Source organism: Halyomorpha halys, unplaced genomic scaffold, assembly GCF_000696795.3.
Source record: "Halyomorpha halys isolate HHAL.00 unplaced genomic scaffold, Hhal_1.1 Scaffold215.1, whole genome shotgun sequence".
NCBI classification, from domain to species: domain Eukaryota; kingdom Metazoa; phylum Arthropoda; class Insecta; order Hemiptera; family Pentatomidae; genus Halyomorpha; species Halyomorpha halys.
In genome coordinates this window covers 482,358-506,294 of record NW_027107820.1, presented here as the reverse complement: position 1 = coordinate 506,294, position 23,937 = coordinate 482,358, and the positions used below count along the sequence as shown (strand labels likewise).

At 29.9% G+C, this 23,937-nt stretch overlaps 1 protein-coding gene across 1 annotated transcript; it reads right to left on the bottom strand.

The window, feature by feature from the left end:
- Window positions 1-487: 487 nt before the first annotated feature.
- LOC106679695 (H2.0-like homeobox protein) lies at window positions 488-23,507 on the bottom strand. The gene is made up of 5 exons (XM_014418998.2): window positions 23,402-23,507; window positions 7,114-7,263; window positions 6,865-7,040; window positions 1,303-1,444; window positions 488-874 (listed from the first exon to the last, which is right to left on the bottom strand). The coding sequence occupies exons 1-4, from the start codon at window positions 23,505-23,507 to the stop codon at window positions 1,313-1,315; spliced, it is 564 nt and encodes a 187-aa protein (XP_014274484.1). The 3' UTR covers window positions 488-874; window positions 1,303-1,312.
- Window positions 23,508-23,937: the final 430 nt, after the last annotated feature.

The window sequence follows — 23,937 nt, the reverse complement described above, 5'->3', positions numbered from 1 at the left end:
CTTTTCTACTTCTTGCTAGCTTGTCTAATTGAGCAATACATTTTCATCATTCTCCAACTGTTAAATGTTCAATATATTGGTAGCTTACTTCTCAGCTGTGCTAAGTACACGGAAACTAACTTTACAAAAAATACAATAAAAGGTTCTTGCTTTCAAGAAAATTAATTGAAAACTTATAATTTTTCTAAAAGAGAAAACCTTTAATTGTATTTTTCGCAAAGTTAGTTTCCATGTACTTAGCACTCATGTGAAGTAAACCAACAATTTAAATTCATTAAAAAATAGATTTATTTCTAATATTAACAAATAATCATTTATAAACAACAAATAAAAACAAAAAACATATACTACATCTAAATTTAATAAACTACATACATATTTATAGCTAGCTGTAAATGATCTGTTATACAGTTTGATTTAAATATATATAATTTTTAAAATAAATATATTTTTTAAATATACAAACTTTAGAATTAGAATACCCTGCTTCAATTCAATCAATCAAATTAATAATATGGAAGATAAGATTTAACATTTTCTGTTACCTGTAAATAGAGGATCAATAGAAAAATCATACTGGATTGTAATTGAAAGTTTTAAATTGCCAGATTTTAAATTTTAGACTTTGATTTGCTAAGAAATACACATAGTTTTGGCCCATCAGACACAAGGAAAATAAAAAGAATTAGATTTCTGGTGAAACCTAAACTAAAATGATAAAAAAAATTGCAATTAACCACTATTCACAGGTGCTGCAGACATGTTCTACTGAGTTTTGATTTTTTATGTCTATTTAATTGTTTGTAGCACTTTAAAATATCACATCAATTAGAACTTTAGATAGAAATACAATGTTGACACCTTGAATATAAGCCTGTAAAAAAAAAAAAAATAATCATCAGATGAAAAAGTTCATTTGTGAAATAGATGTTCTTTATTATACACTATAGTAATGAATCACACAATGAAAAGCTGCAGAAGACTAGTAAGGCATTTTATTCAATACTCAAAAATATTCAGATAATTTAATTTTGCTGACAGTCTCTACCAGAGAGAATAAGAGAAATCCAGTAAATAATATTAATCATATTATTTGATAATAATTGATTACAATAATTAATTGAAATAATCCTTATTATATATATATATATATATATATATATATATATATATATATATAATTCTAATTAATATCATTATGTTAATGAAATTAGTTTTATATCTTTTTTTGCTTTATTTATATTTTTTAGTTTTCACTAAAACATGACTGTTAAAAAAAACTAAGAATGCTATTTAACTTACATCATTTAGACTAAACAGCTTGGCTCTGTGTTGGCTGAGATCCAGTAGCAGATAATCGTTGATGACAAGTCATTCCATTAACACTTTTCATTTCCTTTGTGTGTCGCCATTTCATGCGCCTGTTTTGGAACCAAACTTTAACCTAGGAAAATTCATAAATATTAAATATCCAAATATTAACTTGATGGATATTACATATTTAATATCACTATAATTTTTTTTTACCTCTAATCATAATTTTAAGATTATTAAGTTTAATATTGCAAATTCTTAATTTCTACATTCTAAGAAGCTTATAATTATTCATTGGTCCCTGGACCATAGCTGGGCCACTAGAGCATTAGTGTTGGCTGCAGAATTGCAGAAAGAAGATTCTAGCAACACATATTTTTATGAGAATTATTAATTATCTTTCCTGATGTTTGAGAGCAAGCTGAAAGGTTTTAACAGATTAATACACTATAAAAGTGACTCAAAATGCACTTTTACCTAATTTTCAAATATTTTCTGAGGCAAGCCTCCCTATGCCCAAAGTTGGGAATGGAGTAGGCTGCACTTCATTCAATTTCTGGCTTAGTTGTCTGCTGACTTCTATAGGTTGGAAATTACTGTACTTAATAGATAAATCTATTAAATTAATAACTACAATTTATACTCTCTCCTATTGAAGAGAAAAACTATCTAATTCTTATTTCATATTATTGCATATAATATTAAATTTAAACTATGTATATAAGGTTAAATTAATTTTGAAGAGAGTTTATTGATTAAGGGGTCTAAATTCTCTTAGAGAGAACATTATTTTGGGACTCTGTCACCTAGATTTGATCCTACTATTAGATGAAAAAGTTTTGGGAAAATATAAAATATATATATTATGATGATGAATTCTGACCAATTAAAATAAGAATTAATTAAATCCATTAAAATAATAATGTTATTCAGAAAAATTGTACCAAAAAGTCTCAGTGGTCCACACACAGATGTTTTACTTGGAAGAACAATAGTTCAGAAATATTTAAACTTAATCAAAACTGACAATGAAAAATTCAAAGATATGAGAATTTGTAGTAAGCCCATAATTATTTTTTTTTGCAGCATGAGGTAAACATGGTTGAAATCCTTTTTATACTGTGCTCTTCTTTGCTTTATCTTCTATTTTACTCGCATATCCAAACTAACTTAAATAATCTAATAAGTGTGCAATGTATTTAGTAATATTTTTTTTAATCATGATTTTGAAGATTATATCTATATTTAAGGATTAATGGAAAATAAAAAAATTGTTTTTATCTATTTTCCGATAAATATTAATGTGGAAATGTATGCTGTTGGCTTAGAACAAAGTGGATAAACTCCCAATTTATACAAGCTAACCAAGAAGTAATTTTATATCATTACCTTTTTTGATATCCATTGTCTGCTATGTTGTCAATAAATTAAAAATATTATTGAATTACTAATTAATTGAATAAGTTATAATCAATAATAAACAAATTAATTAGAAATGTAAAAATAAAATTTCATAACATTAAATTCCTATATAACCTATTGGGAAAAAGTTAGTTTTTTTAATTTTTATTAAAAATTAACTGTTTTATAAAAACAGTTATCCAATTTAACCTACAATATTATATTGTTAAAGCAACAATACTTAACCTTGTAAAATATTGTTTACTCTTAACTTCACTCTTATGAGTTTAAATTTTATTTTTTATAAAGTAAATTATAGTATAAAGATGATTTACAATATTATTTCTAGGTATTATTTTTACCATTTGAAATTGGTAATATAAAGGTATGCACTGTTAATTTACAACAATATATTTATAAATTCACTAGGTACTTCAAGAGACACACCAAAAAAAGCTCTTCATTTTTTGTTTTTACAAAGTCATGTTAACGACCTACAATTATATATATATCCTTTCATGCAATTGACAGGACTGAGGCATCCCATAAACTCTAGGAAGACATTAACAGCCATTGAGTTTATGAATATACGTTGAGCCTGAATTCAGCAAAAATCAAGGCAATCCTCATTGGTTTAAAACCCTTCCTTATTATCCTTTACTATACCTCAACGACATACCCATCCAGTTTCAAAATATCATAAAAAACCAATAAGTCATTTTTTACCAGTATCTAACATGAATGTTAAAGCTTTTCCATGTTAGATGATATGACCTGTACTGGATTCAGGCACAACATATTTCCTGAAGCTCCGTTGAGCGGCATTGAGCGTTTGTCGTTACAAATGCTGTTAATTTCTTCCTGGAGTTAACTGTATACTTCAGTTATGTCAAATGGATGAAAGGAGATATATATTCGAAGGTCGTTATCATACATATGATAAAACTAAAATAATAATTGTATGTATTAAATATTAACAAAAGATACTTATTTACAAGGATTTGTATTGGTATTTGTTAGCTGTTTTTATATTTTCTGTTTTTATATTTCCCAAATAACTTATAAATCCATATCAGTTCTTAAACACCTCCTAAGATCCCAACATAGCTTTCTCAGAAGAACCTTCTCCATTCTCCCACAACTTGACTATGGATACCTAATGCATCAAGAATTTGTGAACAAGATACAAGATTAAAAAGATTCATGAAATGCTTCAAGATTCATTTTCGATATTTCCAGACTCTCTCATTGCTATTCCGAAGAAAGTTGGCTCTATTCTAGTGCCCAAAAACTATACCTCCTTGGTAAATTTATAAGCCTTAAGAACAAAAAAATCCTCCTATATTATCGATCTCTTCATCCTATGTTCATCCATACATCTGTTAGATACCTACCAATTTCTAAATCCCTTCCCACAGAACCACTTCCTTTGAAAAATACTTTAATATACAAGCTAATTCATTTTGTAATTCCTTCCAAATACCAATACAAACTCGCTTAAATAAATATCTATATTTAATATTTTAAGTATCTATTTATTTTTTTGGTTTTATTTAATTTTGTTTAATATCATTCAAGCCTGACAAATTCTGTCAAAAATGTCCACTTTGTTATTCTCAAGAGACCAAGTATTCCACAATAAAATTTCATTTTATTTACATTTTTAATTTTCTATATCTGAACACACTAATTTTTTAATAAGTTATTAATTATTTAATTTTGATGCAGTATTTCAAAAAAGATCAAATCATTTTCAAAAGAATACTCCTATCAATAGATGGGAATGTCAATCAGTTTCTAGAATTTCTGTAATCTTCAATAATATTTAAAAACGTTTTTTAAAGAGGGCAACATCCTTGTAAAATAGAAATGTAGCAAAAAAAAATTCATAACTTTTTAATATACACATGATAAAGCATGTTTCAGGTAAATTTAACTGAGGAAAGTGAATTACATATAAAACATGCTGCAAAAAGAGCACAGTATACAGCAGAGTTGGGCAAAAAGTAATTGTAATTATAATTACTTTCCAATTACTGTAATTTGGAAACAAAAAATGAAATAATTTTGATTAATAATTTCAACTACTTGATGAACCAGTGTAATTGTAATGATGGTTCAAAATTACAATTGTTAGTTGAACCAAAGTTATCAATTCAACTATAATTAGTATTTGTAATTACCTTTTACCCAACACAGGACATAATGCATGCTTGCAGCTTGTTGGATAGGTTACTATAAATAAAGTCCATTGTGGACACACCTATAAACTAATAAGAAATTAAGCTTACATGATTGGAGTCAGGGAAAAAGTAAGTATATAAAACAAGTAATTAAATCATTTATCTTATTAGCTCGGCAGAATTAAGACCTCAAACTGTCTGTAACTATAAATATTTTTAGTAATTTCTAATGGATGACCCAGAAAACAATTGTTTTCATAATAAAATATAATAACAGTAAATTAAATAAAGAACATTGGTATTATAAATAAAAAAGAACATACGAAAATAAAATATCTAATAAAGGTTGCCCGGCTCATTACTTCTGATAGTAATCCAATATCCCCCGTTAGTCAGTCATATCACTTAAAGATATATTATGGTGGTACGTTTCGTCGCTCTAACACTATATATTTCCCGAGATATCTCGGTCTCTGTAATCTGATCCATAGTCAAAATGGTATGCCTACACAAAAATGATTTCCTACTTGTGTTTAGAATGTGAAGACATTTAAATAATTATAAGTCATAGTCACATCATCAAAACATCCTTAACTTGTGGTCTAAAAACGGCACGCTGATAAACTAAAAGAAAATATTGATTACCATTATAAATGATTCATAAAAAAAATACGATTATGGCATAGCTTTTTGGTTTATTTTAAAATTTTGGTTTATTTATATCTGTTCCTCAAGTAGCTGAGTAGGCGCGCAAAAGGGACCATATACAAATTTTTGGCATATAAAAACATCTAATAAAAAAATAATGTTATTGGCGAAGGTTTTCTTACTTTCAGATTGGTATTCGGTAAATAATCAAGTGCAGCGATTCCCAAAGTGGGTGCCGGAGTGCCGCAAGTGAATACCAGTTTCACAAAATATTAAGTGTTATATGCATTCCAGCATTTAATTTGCACTGTTTTTTTAATAATTTCCCTACGTAGCCAATCATTCTAAGGATAATTGTGGCGACATTTTTATATTTAGACAAGAGGATCGCGAATTTTTTTTTTCGCCAAATGAGGATGCCATGGAGAAAAAAGATTAGGAACCGCTGATCTAGGATTTAATCGTAAATGAGAATATATAAATATATTAAAAAAAAGATTTTTCAAGTAACCTATAACTCAATTTCATGACAATAAATAAAATCTATGAAACATTTTACTAAAACAAATTATATAGCTTACTAGTTTGTTATATTTATTTATTTTTAAACATTCAGGTAATTTGGAAAATTTTAATCGTATAACCGATCTCTAAGCATGGAAAAAATAACGAAGATCGGTAAAATAATTTATCGTGTGTAGGCATCAGAAGAAATAAGGATTTTTTTATCAAAAGGATACACTGTTGGAAAGTTAATATTTGAAAATTATTATGGGAGCATCTCATGTAGATAAATTAAATTTTTATTGCATTAATCTTTAATTTGACAGGGGAAAACTAAAAATATGAAATAAACTTTATAGGTTTTTGGTGTAAGATTTTATTAATTAATTAAATTAAAAAAATTTTACTTTTCAGGAAACTTTTTTTTGGATATATCAAATTTTGATAGATAACATCTCCAATTTATTCACATCCAAGCAACTCACTGTGAAGTTTTCTGCTTTTTATGTATATTTTGTTTTTTTAATTACTTGTTGTTTTGTTCCAAAAATTATATTTGATAGCTATTTCTAAATTAATGGAATATATTTATTCAATTATACAAGTTGGTATCCAAGCTTCGGGAAGCCCAGGAAAACAAGTTGGAGTGAGCTAATTTGATTATGTTTATTATCACCGATGCCCTCAGTATCAATACGAAATATCTTCATGAATACTATAAAGAGCACTCATTATATAAATTTTAAATATGTATTTTTTACACTAATTTTATATAATAAGAAAAATAAACTTAATTATAAAGCAATTGAAGTACCTGAGCATCGGTGAGACCAAGGGTAGCAGCAAGTTGCCTCCTATCAGGTTTGGTGATGTATTTCTGGAGCTGGAACCTTTTCTCCAAACCTTTTCGCTGCAGACTGGAAAACACCGCTCTGGACCATGATCTCTTTCTTTTACCCGAAATTCCCCGATCTTCTGTTTCTCTAACAACTAAACCATAATTTTTTAAATATTTGATCATTCATTTATTAATAATCATCAAGCATACCGTGTAGGTACTCACTCGTAGGGAACGGCCTGATGGGCTTTGGAGCGTGTAGAACCGCTGCCGGTTGGAAGTAGGAGTGCTGGTAGTACTGAGGCTGGTGGATCTGCCTCGAGCAGCACCGGAGTGCGCTGCATCGGCTGCATCCTGTCCACTCGCAGGTCACAGCTAAACGGGACCACATTTTTTATTATTGCATATTATTTTACACAATATATTATGTTTTAATCAACATTGATAAAATAAATCTATTGTTCGTGAATAATTTATGTTTCGATCATTTTTTTATATCTTTATTGACATTTACAACTGTAGGTTATAGCAAATTGAGTAAATTTGATGTAAGTTTATAATGGAGTGATACAGATGTGTAGAGAAACTACCAATTCGTAGCACTCTAATTACGTTTTTACATTAGAAGATTTCGAGGCCATCTTTTTTTCAGACGTCTCAGAGGATTGTCAGGAATGGGTGAGGAAACAAGGTTAGACATTAGTGGGTTTGGGTGGTTATGGAGTTTATAATGGAAAGAATGGTATCTGATTCGGGCTATATCGGTTAAGTATGGAACATTAAGGTCTTTATGTATGAGTTTCCAATCTAAATTATTAAATAAAGTTTGCTTCCATTCGACCCTAAAAAAATGTTAGTCAACATATTCTATATCTGTTAATATCGCTACATAATTGTATAATTACTTATGTATTAAATAAAAGTACATCCGAATACTTTAAATTACATTAGGTTGAATCTGGAGATTCCTGGCCCCAAGGACCAGCGATCTGACCCAACACAATTTATTATAAATATAAATTTAAATTCAAACAAACTGTATAAAATAATTGTCAGAATTTTTTATTTTAAGACCAATTAAGTAACATATTAACTGACATAAATAATGATACTCTAAAAGCCTTAGGTACTTTGTGGTGGAGTCAGTCTTGGCCTAAAACATGTGGAGACTTCTGAGTAAACGATATTTTATCTTTACGAGGGGACTCATTGAAGAAGAAGTTAGCATTTCTGCAGAAAAATATCCGTATAAGAATTGAGAACCCAAGTGGAAGATTATCTGGGAGGATAACGGAAGCGGTGGATTACAACCACAGAAGGTGCTACTATCGGACACGATTGGAAGCAAAGGGACCGCTTGTAGGCGAGGTAGTTGAGGCGTAGGTTTGAATTCACTCGTGGAGGAGCGGGGTTGACTATTATTTCTGTGGTGGTTCCACGAAATGAAAACTTGATGCTTCATCATGGTTAAAATAGGGTGGTGTCTTGTAGATAAACCCCCGTTGAACGTTGAAATCCCCATAATTACAAAAATTAAACAATATGTATAATTCATACTTAGTCGAGTCGTTGAAAATATCAGCAATGGTATAAGGATTAGAAATGTTGTTCATTTTTAGTGGCTCATCCTGATTACTTATAATTCAAACTTGTATTCTCGCTATCTATTAATATTTGTTTTTATAATATTTATTAATTTTTTTAATTAATTAATTATTTCATTTAACTTAATTCACATATTAATTATTATTTTTATTTTATTTTTAGATGGTTGCGCAGAATAAAGCTTATATCCTGACTTTGTTTAGACAGCTTTCCTTATAAGCATAAAAAGCAGCATCCACCGAGCCTTATAAACATAAAAATCAGCATACACCCAGGTTTCTAATCATAACAAGTTCCAAATCGACTATAGAGCTTGAAAAATACTTGTGGATAATTACTTGGGTTAAGCTAAAAACTATAGATAAACACATTCACATATAATTATTTGTCTACATTTATATATTATTAAATGATTTATAAGGTTGCTAATTAGTTGAAAATACGACTAATCCCAGTTCAGTGCAAACAGAGATCAATAAATAATTTGTTAACAATAAACGATTTCAACCAAAAACACTGTCCTGAGAATTGCTATAGCTATTTTTCAAAAATCCTGTAACATTTGATCCAGACATAGTTACTGCATGGGGCATATAATGCTGGCGGTCTGGAACCAAAAGCTGGAGGCAAATTTGTACCACTCACCACCACTCCTAACAGAGTAAATTTATGCATTGGACAAAAATGTGGAACATAACTTTTAATTCATTAGAATTTCGAATTCCTCTCGTATCCAATCCTTACAATCTAAAATCCTTCGTAAAATCCTCAAGACTTCTTACTTTGTCACAAATACAATCATACATAAAGACCTTAATGTTCACAATATAACCGATCTAGCCCGAACCAGATATCACTCCTTCCATTATAAACTCCCTAACCACTCAAACCCCCTAGTTTCTAACCTTGCATCCTCTCCCATTCCTGACAATCCTCCGAGGCGCCTGAAAAGAAGAATGCCACGAGACCTGCAAATGTAAAATATCATTGGAGTGCTACCAATGGATAGTTTCTCTACACGCCTGTAAAACTCAACTAAGATCAAATTTACTGAATGTATTTTATAATATACAGTTGTAAATTTCAATAAGGATATTAAAACAAAAAAAAATTCATTAGAATACTTTATAAATGACGATGAATGTTGGCTATCCAAGAAGACAGCTAGAAATGGAATGAGACTCAAAAAATGTTTTACTATTCATTAATAAACATTTCTGATTCTAGAAAATATATTTTATGTTGTCTATACTGAGTGAATGTTCTATAGTATAGATTCTATATTAATCATCTAAATTAGAATAAATAATTAGTTTTATCATCAAGAGTATATGAAATGCTTATTACGCTGAGTTAATGAAGAACCTTTTTTATTAGCGTTGGTATAGGTAGCCTCTCGCCTCCAGAACATTGTCGTTAGGTATTAAAAAGAAACATTTACAGGAGAAGCCCCCCAGAGGTTGGACTTTGAGGGATGGGCTTGTGTTTTGGATCCGATTGACTAATTCCCTCTTTTTGTAACGGGCTGTTTGTAAATGGTGAGCTTGCCGGGAGGTAAACATCTGCTAGGCCAATAGATCACACTCTGTTATAGTTCCGCAGCTAGAACTGTAATCCTTTTGATTTAGCACCTCATAGCCTTTTATCTCAACATTTTGATAGCCCGTTTAATCTTTTTTAGTTGTTTAAACAATTATTCTAAAGATGAAATTTCCTCATAAAACCTCATTTTCTTATAAGAATCGCTTCTAGACCAATATGTGTTTGTAAACCATTACAACGAAAATTGGTCTGGATATTAGTTACTATCACGTTAGGATTTGTTTGATTGAAATAAAATACATTAGCTTCAGTATTGCCTGACAGATGGATGATGAATTCTTAGATAATCTATGAAACTTAATCAGTTGTTATTCATATAAACCACTAGTGGTGAAATTTACTGAATGCTCTATCGGAGGGGAGCAAACGATTCACTGAGAAGTCCAACTCTCTGCGTTCTTCTCTGGAAACATCTCTCGATATATCACATACAAGTTTTAAAAAAAACCTTTAATTTTAATCAAAGTTTAATAATAATTATTATCAGCATTTTTAGGTGTCTGCTTAGTAAAATAATAAATTTTCGTGTATTTTTTAATAAGTATTTCTGTTTTCTTATAATTTACGGAGGCCCCGATGAGAGTACCTTGTAGCCACCCTTGTACACACCTATGAGCTGTTCATAGAAAATTGTATGCAATTTATTTATGTATTCACTCATCTTAAGAAATTAGAATTTTCATCTTTTTGGAACTGGAAAGGGATGCAACAGCTACACAACCATCAGTGAGGAATTAAATATTCCAGCATTGAAACAGACCGCGAAGAAGAGATACGTTTATAGAATAAACCCAGATCGAAACCCAAGAATAATAGAGGTAAGACCAGTAGGTAACAAACACAAAAGAAGAATTCGTCTTAATTATAATAGCCATATATTCAAGTTGAGTAAAGCGAAAAGGCAGTAGTAGTAAGGGTAGACGCTAAGGGGAAAAAACGTTATCAAATAAAAGAACATTTTATAGGAATAATTGAAATAAGAAGTGAACTATTATTTTACGTAATTATACGTTTGTATTCCATATACATACCAATTTTCTTACAAATATGTTTTTATTATTTATCAAACGTAAAATCCTTGATGCTCCTTATTACGTCACAAATAAACTCATTCATAAAGACCTTAACATCCCATTCGTTGCAGATTTGACCCAAAACAGATATGCGTCTTTTTATTCCAAATTCCTTAACCATCCTAACCCATTAATTCTTAATCTTTCATCCTTAACAATCCCTGATAATCCTCCGAGGCGTCTGAAAAGAAGATGGCCACGGGATCTTCTAGTTTAAATTAATGTTTGAAGTACCACCAATGGGTGGTTCCTTCCCAAGATTTTCAAGTGTATATGAAACATACTACATATTTACCTATTGTATTATTTTGTACAGTTGTAAATTACAGTAAATAAATAATTTAAAAAAAAATAAAATAAAATAAAAATTATTTATCAAAGTTATATGGCTTAGCTAATCTTTGCAGGATCTTAGATTCTGAAAGATATTGAATCGAATTGTTTTATTGTAGAAAAAGAATTATTAAATACGTAAGAAATTGGCAGTGAGTAGCTGTATGGTAAGGTACTGTGCCGCTACTAACTGTAAGACTCAGGGTTCGAATACGGCTATGGCAGATAATTATTTTCTGTTTTATTGTAGCCGTGAGTCAGTCCTATGAGTTGGGTACCTCTCTGGGGTTCACTCAGCCTCATAAAGTCTGTATCCTTAATTGGGTAATAATCTAACAGCCGAGCGTGAATTCTGACCAACATTGGTCAAGTAACTGTACTTCCTTACAAAGTACTGCTACCCGTACCCTTCTTCAGTTGAAGCGGTACAAATTATTTTTTTTTTTAATCTTAAGAATTGATCTAACGTTCTATTTTAACTAGTAACTTATTTTTTTATACATTCCTATAGCTATTAGAAATAAATCAAAAATTTCAAACTTCTTGTTCTTGATTATAAAAGTGTTAGATTTATTGTTAAAAATGAAATCAGTATAGAAAATATCGAAGGATTTATTATAAAAATTGTATGCGCTACTTTGCATTTATTAATGCATATTTATTAGACTTCTCTGTTCTACACTTCATCTTCAAGTTCGTTGATATGACAAACATACTCATTTCTCATTTATCAAGAATACCACACTATATTTAGTACCTTCTAAATACTCGGTTTATTATTGAGGCAAAATCTTAGAGACATTTTGGAAATTTTTCAAGCTTGGAAAACTCAAAAAATATTGACAAGCTGTAAGGAAGAAAATTCTTCTTGTAACTAAATATTTAAAAAATAGATACCGTTTAATTAATTACTAAATTACTTTATTGGAATTAAAGTTGGATAATTTTAATCATCGCTCAGAAAAATTAATGATTTTTGTTTATCTGACTTCTCATCACAACTAAATATCTATTATTTTGTAATTCATATTTCGTCGTAATATTTTTATGGAGAATAATTTTAATAACTACTTTCGATAATCTTGCCTAAATATCCGATCAATGACAACTTTAAAATTTTATAAATTCTTTGAGGTACTTAACCATCCTAGGCAAATATTATAAGCCCCATAAAAGTCCACTAATGAATAATATGAAGTACTTTTTTTTTTTTTTTACATACTCTAACCATGTAGCATAATTTTTAATTATAAACGTTGTTTACAAGTAGTAATATAATATTTCTATAATAAACTGTTGGCTATTTATTATAATATTGAAAAAAAATATTGATTTATTAAACATGAATTATTGAGTGGGGGGAACTAGACTTAGTTGACGGCGGTACCATGAGTTATGTTATCATGTACTCAAGGATTATATGAGCTTTCGAGGACAGCACGGAAAAAACCTTTTATAAGAGCTTATCTTCAAAAATACAAAATCTTTCCAGTATTATCTGCCGATTTTGGACAACAGCCTCTAGCACATGGCACTCCAAAGCTGCCAGGCCAGTCCAGTGTCCACCAGCCCATACCAGGCCTTCCTTACAGCATCTTATAAATTGTCTTTCACTGTTCCTTCCCTCATGTATTGGCCCTTCTATACCTGCCTGTTGTCACATTACCAATTTAGGTGCACATCGTATTTACATTTGGTTTGTAGTGACACTGATAGTCCATCTATCGAAGAATTTCTTCTTATCTCCCGGCATCCTATCAGATACTAATAGCCGGGCACTTTTTTGTAACTACTTTGATTTGGTGATGTCTATTACCCTACTAATCGATGATATATTTTAACAAACAAATATTTCATTACCGTACAAATTATGTTACAAATACATTTTTCTTTCAAAATATATAAGATGCATATATAATTAAACCAAGATAGTTCTATTTAAATTGCGAAAAGCTCCAGCAACACGTGGAGGAAAAACATCAGTGTAGTTCTCGGTTTTCTGGAGGAAACCTGAAGATAGTCAAAAAACCTAAGTTTGTGTTAGGTTCTTTCTACTAAAAGATTGGTTCAAACCCTAAGGAAAACAAAATCTTATATATTGCTGGAAGAGACTTATAAATTTCAAATATAAAATTATACATAATATAAATATTCAAAGATGAATAGTTATATTAATATTATATATTAATATTATATTGGAATTCGTGTCTTTTATCCATATAATTTTATTTCATCCCTTTTTCAAAACTATTTCTTAAATAAAAGGGAACCAAATCACAATCTTTGTCACACTGCTTTTGTTTTATAACTAACTATGTACAATTCTAAAAAATAATTATTACTTTTATTCAAGTAGTTCGTTTATTAGTTTGGTGTATTTCAAAAATATCATAAACAGCTAGTTATCCTATAGTTTATCACACTCTTCTAGCCAAAGAATATATTTGAAGATTCACGATGTTGTACAGTGGTCACCTTCTCAAATATGATTTTGAGTAAGAAAAATTAAAAATAAAAAATAAATTACTACTACGGCTTTAAAATGACACAACCAACATACTTGAGAGTGATTCCCAAAAAAAAAAAAAAATCGATGGGGTTAGTGGGGGATTATATTGACAGGAAATCTGTAGGCCACGGCTTGTGACCAACTTATCATTCATTTCTGTTTAAAATTTTGCATTTTTATATATTCTCTGCCTTATGGGTAATCAAACTAAAAGTGACTGAAAACTGTTCATACCAGTTATATTAATATAATTAATATTTTTAGTCTATGTTTATGACTTACTAAAATCAGTCAAATTTGATTGTTTTGGATTGGTTGAATTACTGGCACAAGTAAAATTGTTTAATTTTAAATCAACATTGGAATTAACTTCTCTATACTGCTGGCTTTGTTAGATCCTCTAAGATTTTAAGAGAGTTTATTTTTTATTTATTTTATTTTTAATTATTTTTTTATTTTTTATTTTAGTATGTATGAGATCATCCACCACTATTACCTATTTCCCACAACTGTGAGGCAGATTGTAATATCTATCAACAAATAAATCTATTAATATAAAAAAAAAAAAAAAAAAAAAGATCCTCAAATATTTAATGTTTATATCCAAATATTACATAATATTTGAAGAGATGAATCGAATTCCAAGTCTAGAACTGATAGAATTGTAAGCTACATAATAAAAAAAAAAAAATTGACTTTAACGAGTATAGAGATATATCTAGGTAAAAAATATCGAAAATTAGTGTGATAGTTGGAGACAAAGATCGGTTGGTGCACTTTCAAGTGATTTTTTTAAAGAATGACAATCTTCAGAAATGCACACTGAAAGTCCGGAAAAAGCTTCACCGATCTGTAAGGATTCGGGAAAAGGAAGAAAAATTATAAATCTTCAGGAAAATCATTAAAAAAAGGCTATCTGTTGATATCAGATATCATGACACAGGAAACGGTATGAAGTCCAAATCGTGAAACAAATTTGTCTTCTACTCGAATATGAAAGATAAAAAAAGTTTCCCACTCTCTAGAGAGTCAATTAAAAAAATACCATATTTCAACTGGCACGTTCCCTATATATTGACACTAAAATGAAAAAAGACAGCATATATCAGTTCAGCAAGTATCAAAACAAAACGAGGCTAATATTCATCCAAATTATAATTCTTTACTATAAAATTTTAATTTAAATGCTGTAAAACTTTTTAGTGAATGCAACATATTTTTGAATTTCCATTTTTAATTAAAAAAAGAAATACAAATCAAACTAAATAACAGACCTGAAATTTTCCAAAATTTCAATAAAATTTGCGCTTGCTCAACTCAGGGACTTTTTTGAAGTCCATAAAAACAAAAGAATTTACTTTACATTATGTAAGGCATAGAGGAGAAATTTTTTTCTATTTCGTCATGACAAACATATAATACATATATGTACACTCTGTTCTGTATAGTTATTTGTGTTGTGTTGTTGTCCTATCGAGCAAGTGTCGACCTTCTCACTCAGGCTAGAAGATTATAGTAATTTAGGATAGTGGAGTTACATAAGGACGGTGTTAAACCCTATAAACCAAATAATAAATAAATTATTGGCTAAAAGACTTGAGTTGGAAAATCAGTTAAAACGTGTATCAGCGTTTTCTTGGTTTTGGAAATTCTCGTCAGTCTCACAGGAATTTCATTTACGTATATGAAGATACTACAATTATTATCAATCTAATTTCATCAAAAGAACACTTTAACGAACAACATGCCTTAAAGGTGATCTTGTTATAATAATATATTGGAAAAAGATAGTACGAAGTAGGTAGTAGGAAGATAGTCTGGGTGGCGGTCAATAAAGGTATAAAAATAGTATAAGAAAACTATTTACGGTTAACCAACGTTTCGCTCCACTTTGCAGGGCTTCGTCAGGGCTGTGAGATTGAAACGGATATAGCAACTCAATATACCTATAAATATAAATATTATTATATACAAGATATCTTTATTGACCGCCATCCGGACTACCTTCCTACAACATAAGAATATATGTTTCTACATTATTTTTTTTTTTTTGTATTTAGCTGTCTCTTAAAGTTGTCTGTTTTATTTATTTGCTATTTAATGCTTAAATGTACTGACATATTTATGCACTGCTAACTGTTCAACTGTTCAGCTGTACCGGTTATAAATACCCCTTAGAGGAGCTGTGAGGTCCATGTTGAAGACTTTGTGTTTAAATAGAAGCAGTTAACGATCACTCGTTGAACGGCGGTACTTTGATGTGATGGTGTGGGGGCCCATAAGACGGGTATTTGGTTAATAGAGAGGTTTTGACCATTTTATTTATTTACATGTTGTGGGCCGCTCAAAGCCGCATCTGCGGCAGCCTCAGAAGTGGCCATAGTGTTTATTGGTCCCCTTCTCGGAGAGCTGGGATAAATCAGGTCCCAATTGCCTTCCCACCCTCCGGTCTTTATTTCCAAGTTTTTATGATTTTGTTTAAATCATTCCGATTTTGATTAATACATTGACATTACTAACAATGCTTTTTATAACGTGACTTAAATTGGTATTTATGGTAAATCAACTGACCGAATAGAGAATATTTATATTAAAATATATATCATAATTGCAAATAAAATATTTCAATTCTTCAGTTCATATTACTATCCTCCCACCTTATAACAAAGCTCCTAAAAAATTTGGTTCACTGTAAGGACCATATCTCACATTTTAGAAGAATGACATTTTTATATCATAATATCAAAGGAATGAGGAATGAGTTTGAATATAACGAGGAAGGAACATTACTGAAGTAATCAATCTCCGCTCCAAAGAAAGTCTTGATAAAAATGGTGATCCCATTAAAAATAATTATATACCTATTTTGATTACTTTATTATTATGTATTATTCTATACATACTTTTAATGCCTATACGTACTTAATTTATTTTATTTTATTGTATTAATATTTTATTACTATTTATTTTTCTAACCATATTGAAAAAATAATAATGAAATACGTTGTAACATATTTGACTCCCTAATCTCAAAATAACAAACTAACAATAGATTGCCAATCAATTAGTCATATATGTTATGTATTGAATAAACCATTGTTGAAGGGGTTTGTAGTAATTGGGAGTTCAGAACTTGTGGGTTCAATCCCTCTGGGTCAATCAATATTTATTCCATGATATTCACACTTAGGAGACGTAAAGGACATGTAATGTAAATCTAGAACAAAAATTAAAAAAAAGATATTAGCATGCGGGAGTTCGATTCATTGAAAATGATTGATAGGGATGGAGGCTGCCAAGTGTTATAATTTTTGAGGAAACGAACAGGCAAAGACAATTAGGCGTTTGATGCTTTGCCATCAGATAGAAGTAAGGAATAGTTCTTACTAGCAACAAGTGCTTCATAAAACATATTTCTGTGAATCGCTACACCATTGGAGAGTCCTAATTGGAGGAATACACCATAGGAGAGTCCTAATTCTTAAAATAGAACTTACAACAACAAAGGGTTTGAAACAAAAATAAAGCAAATTTTGATCCATGAGAATGAATGAATGATAATGGTACAACGAAAAGTACCTTATACATGTCAAGGTCTATGACAAAGAAGGCAAACCTAGTTGTTTAGGCGAGGTGTAAGGAATATTTGTTTTTGTAAAAAATATTTTTATATATCTTTCCGTGTAAATAAACTGTTTCTTATAGAGAGATATATAAAACAACGGTTATAGCTATTTATACATAGCTAGAAACAACCGTTCATACCATATTTTTTTTAAATATCTAGAGAGATGAAGTCCATTGCTGCAGAAGAAAGAAAGGAGATAATTTAGGCTGATGCAAACTCAAATAAAGAAAGAGCAGATGAGATAGTTGTTAGGAAGAGAGATAGAGGGAAGACTTCATCATCAGCGGAGGTGGGATTCTTCATTCGGACAGTTCAGTAGAATCAAGTCTGATCAGCTTTTCAGTTAGTAACAGAAAAAATTTCAAACTGGGACAATAATTATTCACCTCAGATTATCAAATAGGTTACACCGCAATTAAATAAGAATCAGAATCATAGCATCCGTTTGTACTTTTAATGACCATGTCAAAGCTAATTTGCTTGTTGAATACTTCGAGAATATATATAAAATGAATTATAAGTAGCGTTTATAAACTTCATTGAGTTTAATAACCTCAGTTTGAAATAGGTTCTCAAAAGTCAAATTTTAAATTATTGGGAAGGGAAGGGATGACACCCTCTCTACTCTCCCTCGTCCCTACTTAATCAAAAAAAGCAGCAATTGTCCAATCTCAAAAGATATTAATGCTCGGTCATTTTCTCGAATCATGGAAAATATTAACTACCCCAAACCAAAGAAAAATTTGCTCCTTTCTATTAGTTTTCTCATTATCTCATTACTTAATAGCATCCCTAATTGAAATTATTTTACTAAAGATAATGATTACTAAGGTAAATATGTTTACTAAACACAAACACTCCTTTTTCGTTTAGTTTTAAGACTAGCTATTCCACCGTCTTATGTTTTATGTTACCAATACTATATTCTACAACACCAAATTAGAAAACATAAATCCTTCCAAAGGGAGTAAAAGTATAAATTTGTATTAGGTTTAAAACTTGTTAAAATTTGTTTTAAACCTAATGAAAGTATATATTATTTAGTTAATAATCAAATTCATTCATATTTCAATACTGCTAACATTGAGAGACAGTTATTAGTTTCAAATAATCCAAATTAAAGCTACTTTAGAGGAAACCATTTCGAATTAACCCTGTCAGATAATGTCAATGAAGATATGATCTAGTTAATATTAAAAACCATTCTATTGTACATTGATATACAGAAATTGAAAAACGGCATAGTATTCTGTAATGATAACCTTATATGATATGCTAAGAAAGGATATTCCACTGTTGTTGCTGTTGGTTTGGTCTCCCATTCCATTACAAATTGGTGCGATAAGGCACTCAGTGAAGTCCTTAGTGACCTTTATCTCCTAGATCTGCATTAAAAATCCATAGATTTCCTTGGTTAATTCAGATCCACCCATTCGTATTCCACAAGTGTCAGGTGATTTGTTATTCTTAATTTATCCATGATTATTTTTATTTCGTCCTCGTCTGATGGGGTTTCTATCTCTTCCGTTCCATGGTCTGGGAAGTTTGGGAATTCTGTAGTATCATCATCATTTGGATTTGGATTGTAAGGTTTGGAAATGTTTTTTCCACCTAGCTTGAGCTTTCGAGTTTTCATTCCTTATTCCATATGCTGCTTCCCTGACTGGAATAGTTCAAGATTCTTAACACCGTTTACTTTATATTAAAAGCTCCTGGTCTCATTCTTCTACTTTTAGATGTTACACGTTAGATAATAATAATCATAATGATATCCTTATCCATGACTATTGTTATTTGTTAAATATTCTCTTTGCTGAAATATTTGTCATTTTATTAAAATAATAATTATTTGTATGCAGATTGTTATTTTGCATCGATAATTCCTGTAAATATGATATTATCGTGCTATTAAGTATCTATATTAACTTATTTATTATATACTTACTTATTATTTATCATATACTTATTTATTATTGTAACCATCATATTATAATTTGCATTGAACAATACCGTACCATATTTATACTTATAAGATAAATATTTATCTGTATTTCTCTTAAAACTTGTTGTTAGCTTCTATTAAGTCCATATTACATATTTGAATATTAATTTTATTTTCTTATAACTTTAACCTATATTATGGATGCGAGATTCAAAATTGACCATTTCAACCCTTCCTTAATGTTTTCAACTGAGTTGATCATTTTAGTAAAGTTTTCAATCTTAAATTAAAAAATGGCTGCGGCTAATATTTATGAGCATACCTATGAATGAAAATTTGATAAAAAGATTATATATGGTTCGGAAATATTGATCATCTTAATAATCTAATATTGGTAATCTTCTGAGTGAGGGGTTTTGTACACAACTTGATCAAAAGATCATTTTCATTATAAACTGCCGTTAAAAAGGAAGATAAACCAGTATAATACGATGACCGTTAACATCAAAGAATACGAAAAATTAGAAACAGTATAATAGGTTAACTTCTGTATGTTTATGCCTTCAGCTATTACTAATGAGTAAACACTATTAGAATTTGATCTATTTCCAGTCTCATTCGGATCCTAAGAACTAGTCTTCCATGTTTTTAATAAATCTTCCATCATTCGAAGTTTAGTATCCTGTTATCCTTTGAAGAGAAAAATATAAACGTCTGGAAAAACCAACAATATAACACATATAGATCAGATATAATCAGATAGTTTCATAGACTACAATAATTACTAATTTTTGTAAATTACTCAACCACTTCTGGCTTTAAAGGTAATAAGTTATAAAGTTAAGACATCTCAGAGTCCTTTCTTTCTAATCCTAAAATATAAATTCTAAAACTTTATTTTTTTTTCACCAAGTAATTTACCATTGATGATAAAACAAATCAAACTACAGAAGAGTGACTGCCGGGGTTGTAACCATAGAAACATTTGTTTAGCTCAGGAAGATGGCATAACACAACTCTCCTTTCAAAGCAAAGATGGAGACAAAAAAGTCACACTCACGAAAGGAAGGTTTACGTTGAGGTTAATAGGAATGTCCGCCATTGTAATCTGAACTGAAACAGAAGGAAGCCAGATTGGCTCGTAATCTCCTCCTACTCCTCTGCAATGCCTCTGAAAGGCACCTAAGCCCCGACTTTTTGGCTTCACTTTTTCTATCAGCTTACCCTCTCCATTATACTTCTTCTTCCAAGGTTTAGCAACGCCCATGCATATCAATTTTATATACGCAATTTCTTGTGAAATTAACTTCATTGTCTTAGCGAGCTCAAAAATACATTTACTAGTTGATTGTAAAACGGTATGATTTAATTTTCCAAATTTTCTATGAAAGGAACTTGGAAAAATTAGGCCAAAAAACGGCCCGCGCCTTATATGCCTTTCAGAGGCGTTGCACGGGGGGGGGGGGAGGAGTTCTAGAAGAAGCCAATCACTGGCTGCCTTCTGTTTCATCTTTGGTAATAATGGTGGACATTCCTATTAACCTCAACGTAAAAGTTCCTTTCCTGTGCATATATTTTTTGGGTTCACTTTTGCTTTAAAGGTTCATGGCACCACTCTAGAAAAGATCAGTCGTTATAACCAGCATGCTTATTTAGCTTTCACTCCGGTGGAATAACGATACTGTCAATTGGTTTTTTAGAAAGGAAAATATGCAATACTTTCTCTGGAACGATATCGACTCAACAGCTGTTTATGGTAAGATTGGAACTTGTTTTCAGCTCTACAACGGACTAAGTGTTCTTTGTGTCATTTTACACCGGTAAATAATTATTTAATTTGTCAAAACGACCTAAATGCCCCTTTATTCATTGTTGTAGGATAATTTAATATTTTTGTCACTAGGAATTAATTCGGCCGTTTTATATGTTTTTTAAGCTTACTGTAGTAAGCGTTCCCTTCCAGAAAAAAGGTTAAAAGACTTAATTACCCTGATGAACTTTAACATGATTCCTTTCTTTTACAAACCCTGTTATGACAGTCTTAAATAATTTTGGGACCATTTTTTCTATCATTTTTATTTTAAGAAACATATTTATTTTGCTAAATCATTTTTAACTATATAGTTATTTTTGTTAAAATAAACTTTTTCATAACGTTTTCTTCATATTTTTTATTATTTTACTACTATTACGCCAGAAATGCAAAATGTGTGACATATTTACAGTAGAACAAAGGCATATTTATTGGTGCTGGTTACGGCGAGGCTAGTATTTATTATTTTATTAATTTAAATTCCTTTAAAGTTGCAATATCTATAAAATACTATAACAAAAGAATAAAACCGAATGAGGAATCTATCCGAATCTATGGGGAATTCTATTTAAACCAATTGGAATTATTTTTCTTTTGCTTGTCTTGTTAAATTTCAATTATTTCTATCTTCAATCTTAATAATACAACAAATTCACATTCATATGAGGCATTCGGTCGTAAAATATGGTAACTGCAAAAATGAACACTTTTACAATATTAAATTGTCTGTTATTTACAATGTTTTACTTTCAATTAGCAGTTTTCATAATGTAATATCAACAATATTCACTTAAGAAAACGAATTTTCTAAAGATTTTTTCAACAATTTATGAAATAACTCTTAAAAAATCCGGTCTACTGATAAAAAAATTGAGTATCAATTTTTCGAAGTTATACTAAAATAAGGCCAATTAAGAAATAAGTTTAATTTCATATTTTGTTCATCCGTTTTCTTCAATGATCCAGTTAACCATTTATCCACTGATAAATTAATAATTAGCCCTATGAAGTAATTTTAATTTTAACTTTTTCGCTAAGTTGATAATTCACCTAGTTATGAGTTATACAGTTGTATGTATAGACCTTTGCAAAAACTAAAAATACATACAATTTAGCGCGATATAGTTATATGAAAAAAATTATCTCATTTGTTCTGTAATGCTTTTTAGATAATGTGTTAGTAGGTTTTGTACTTTGAATTGCACCATATTATTATTATATTAATATCTTGTTATTATGATTCATGTTTTACAAATAAAATGCACATGATTGGAAGTAGTAGTATTTTGAAATATGAAGAATTATTTTAAAAAATATTGTTGGTTAAGAACTTATTATGAGAAATCGAAATTTAAGAATTGTTAACTAAAATCTATCATAATAATGCTAGCATTAAGAGTTTGTTGGAATGACTCGGGCTAGTTAATAGGATTAACTTGACCCTCTCCATTCAAGAAGTTTAGATTTGATTTTTTTTTAATTATAAATTTAAATTTAACATCCAAATTATTAATTTTTTGACGAACATGGAAAACATTATCTCAAAAGTTAAAAGTCATTATATTTGTTATTAAAAATATTTTAGTTTTCGATATATATATAATTTATGAATCCGAGCAGTAAAATTAATTTCGGTTAAAGAAAGAATATTCTGATATTTTGATTTATAATTATATAGTTTTTAGGTAAACTAAACACAATAAAACTTGATTGTTTTATACCAAAAAAAAAATTTTAATTAATTTTCTGTTCATCCCTAATCATGGTATAGCTATCAACTTCATACAAGAAGTAAGTTCTTCAAAAATAATTATTTTAATGTTATGCTATGTATGATATTCAGAACTTTCCAAAAAATAAGTTTTTTTTTCTGGTATTGTTTTTGTTTTAATTGTGACGTTCTGTGCAGTTGTTCTAAATTATGATGTTATATATTTGTTGTGCAATATTATAGCAAGTATTGTTATCACTTTACTTTTATACATAAGAAATTTCAGTGAGAGCTGACCTGCTATGGAGAAGGCTATAGGCTGCGACACTGCAGCTGGCCCAACCTCCGAAGAGAGGATCCTGTCAACGCCGAACTTGAGCTGAGCAGTTCCGTCGGAGCCCATCCCCAGTCACTGACTGGCTCCTCCCTCCCAGGCCACACCCCCTGCCCCCTCCACCCCCTCCCCTCTCCTAGGATACAGTATATATTTGTATCCGGATATAATTTAAAGACCGGATCGTGGCCTAAATACATGGCTGCGGTGTTTTCAGTTAGTAGAAGAAGTAGTAGAAAAGGGTTAGAGATATGCGATTAAGGGGTTAAGGTAACTAAATTAGAGGAGAAGGTAAAGAAATAAGTTAGAATAAGTTATTAGCCTTGACGATGTAATAACTAAATATACTGACAATACATGGGTGTAATTTGTGGATAATGATCCATTTGTTGCATACAAAACTCAGAAGATTCACACCACATCAATTAAAGGATTGTACGAAAACTGGAAAATAAGAATAAATTCCAACACAAATAGAACAAATACCATCAAATGACTT

Excerpts from the sequence above, each read along its gene's own strand:
- LOC106679695 (XM_014418998.2), bottom strand. The coding sequence starts at position 23,507 with ATGGGCTCCGACGGAACTGCTCAGCTCAAGTTCGGCGTTGACAGGATC. Across the intron at positions 7,264-23,401 it reads TATAGCCTTCTCCATAGCAG|CTGTGACCTGCGAGTGGACA; the intron begins GTCAGCTCTCAC and ends GGTCCCGTTTAG. Across the intron at positions 1,445-6,864 it reads TTGGTCTCACCGATGCTCAG|GTTAAAGTTTGGTTCCAAAA; the intron begins GTACTTCAATTG and ends GAATTTTCCTAG.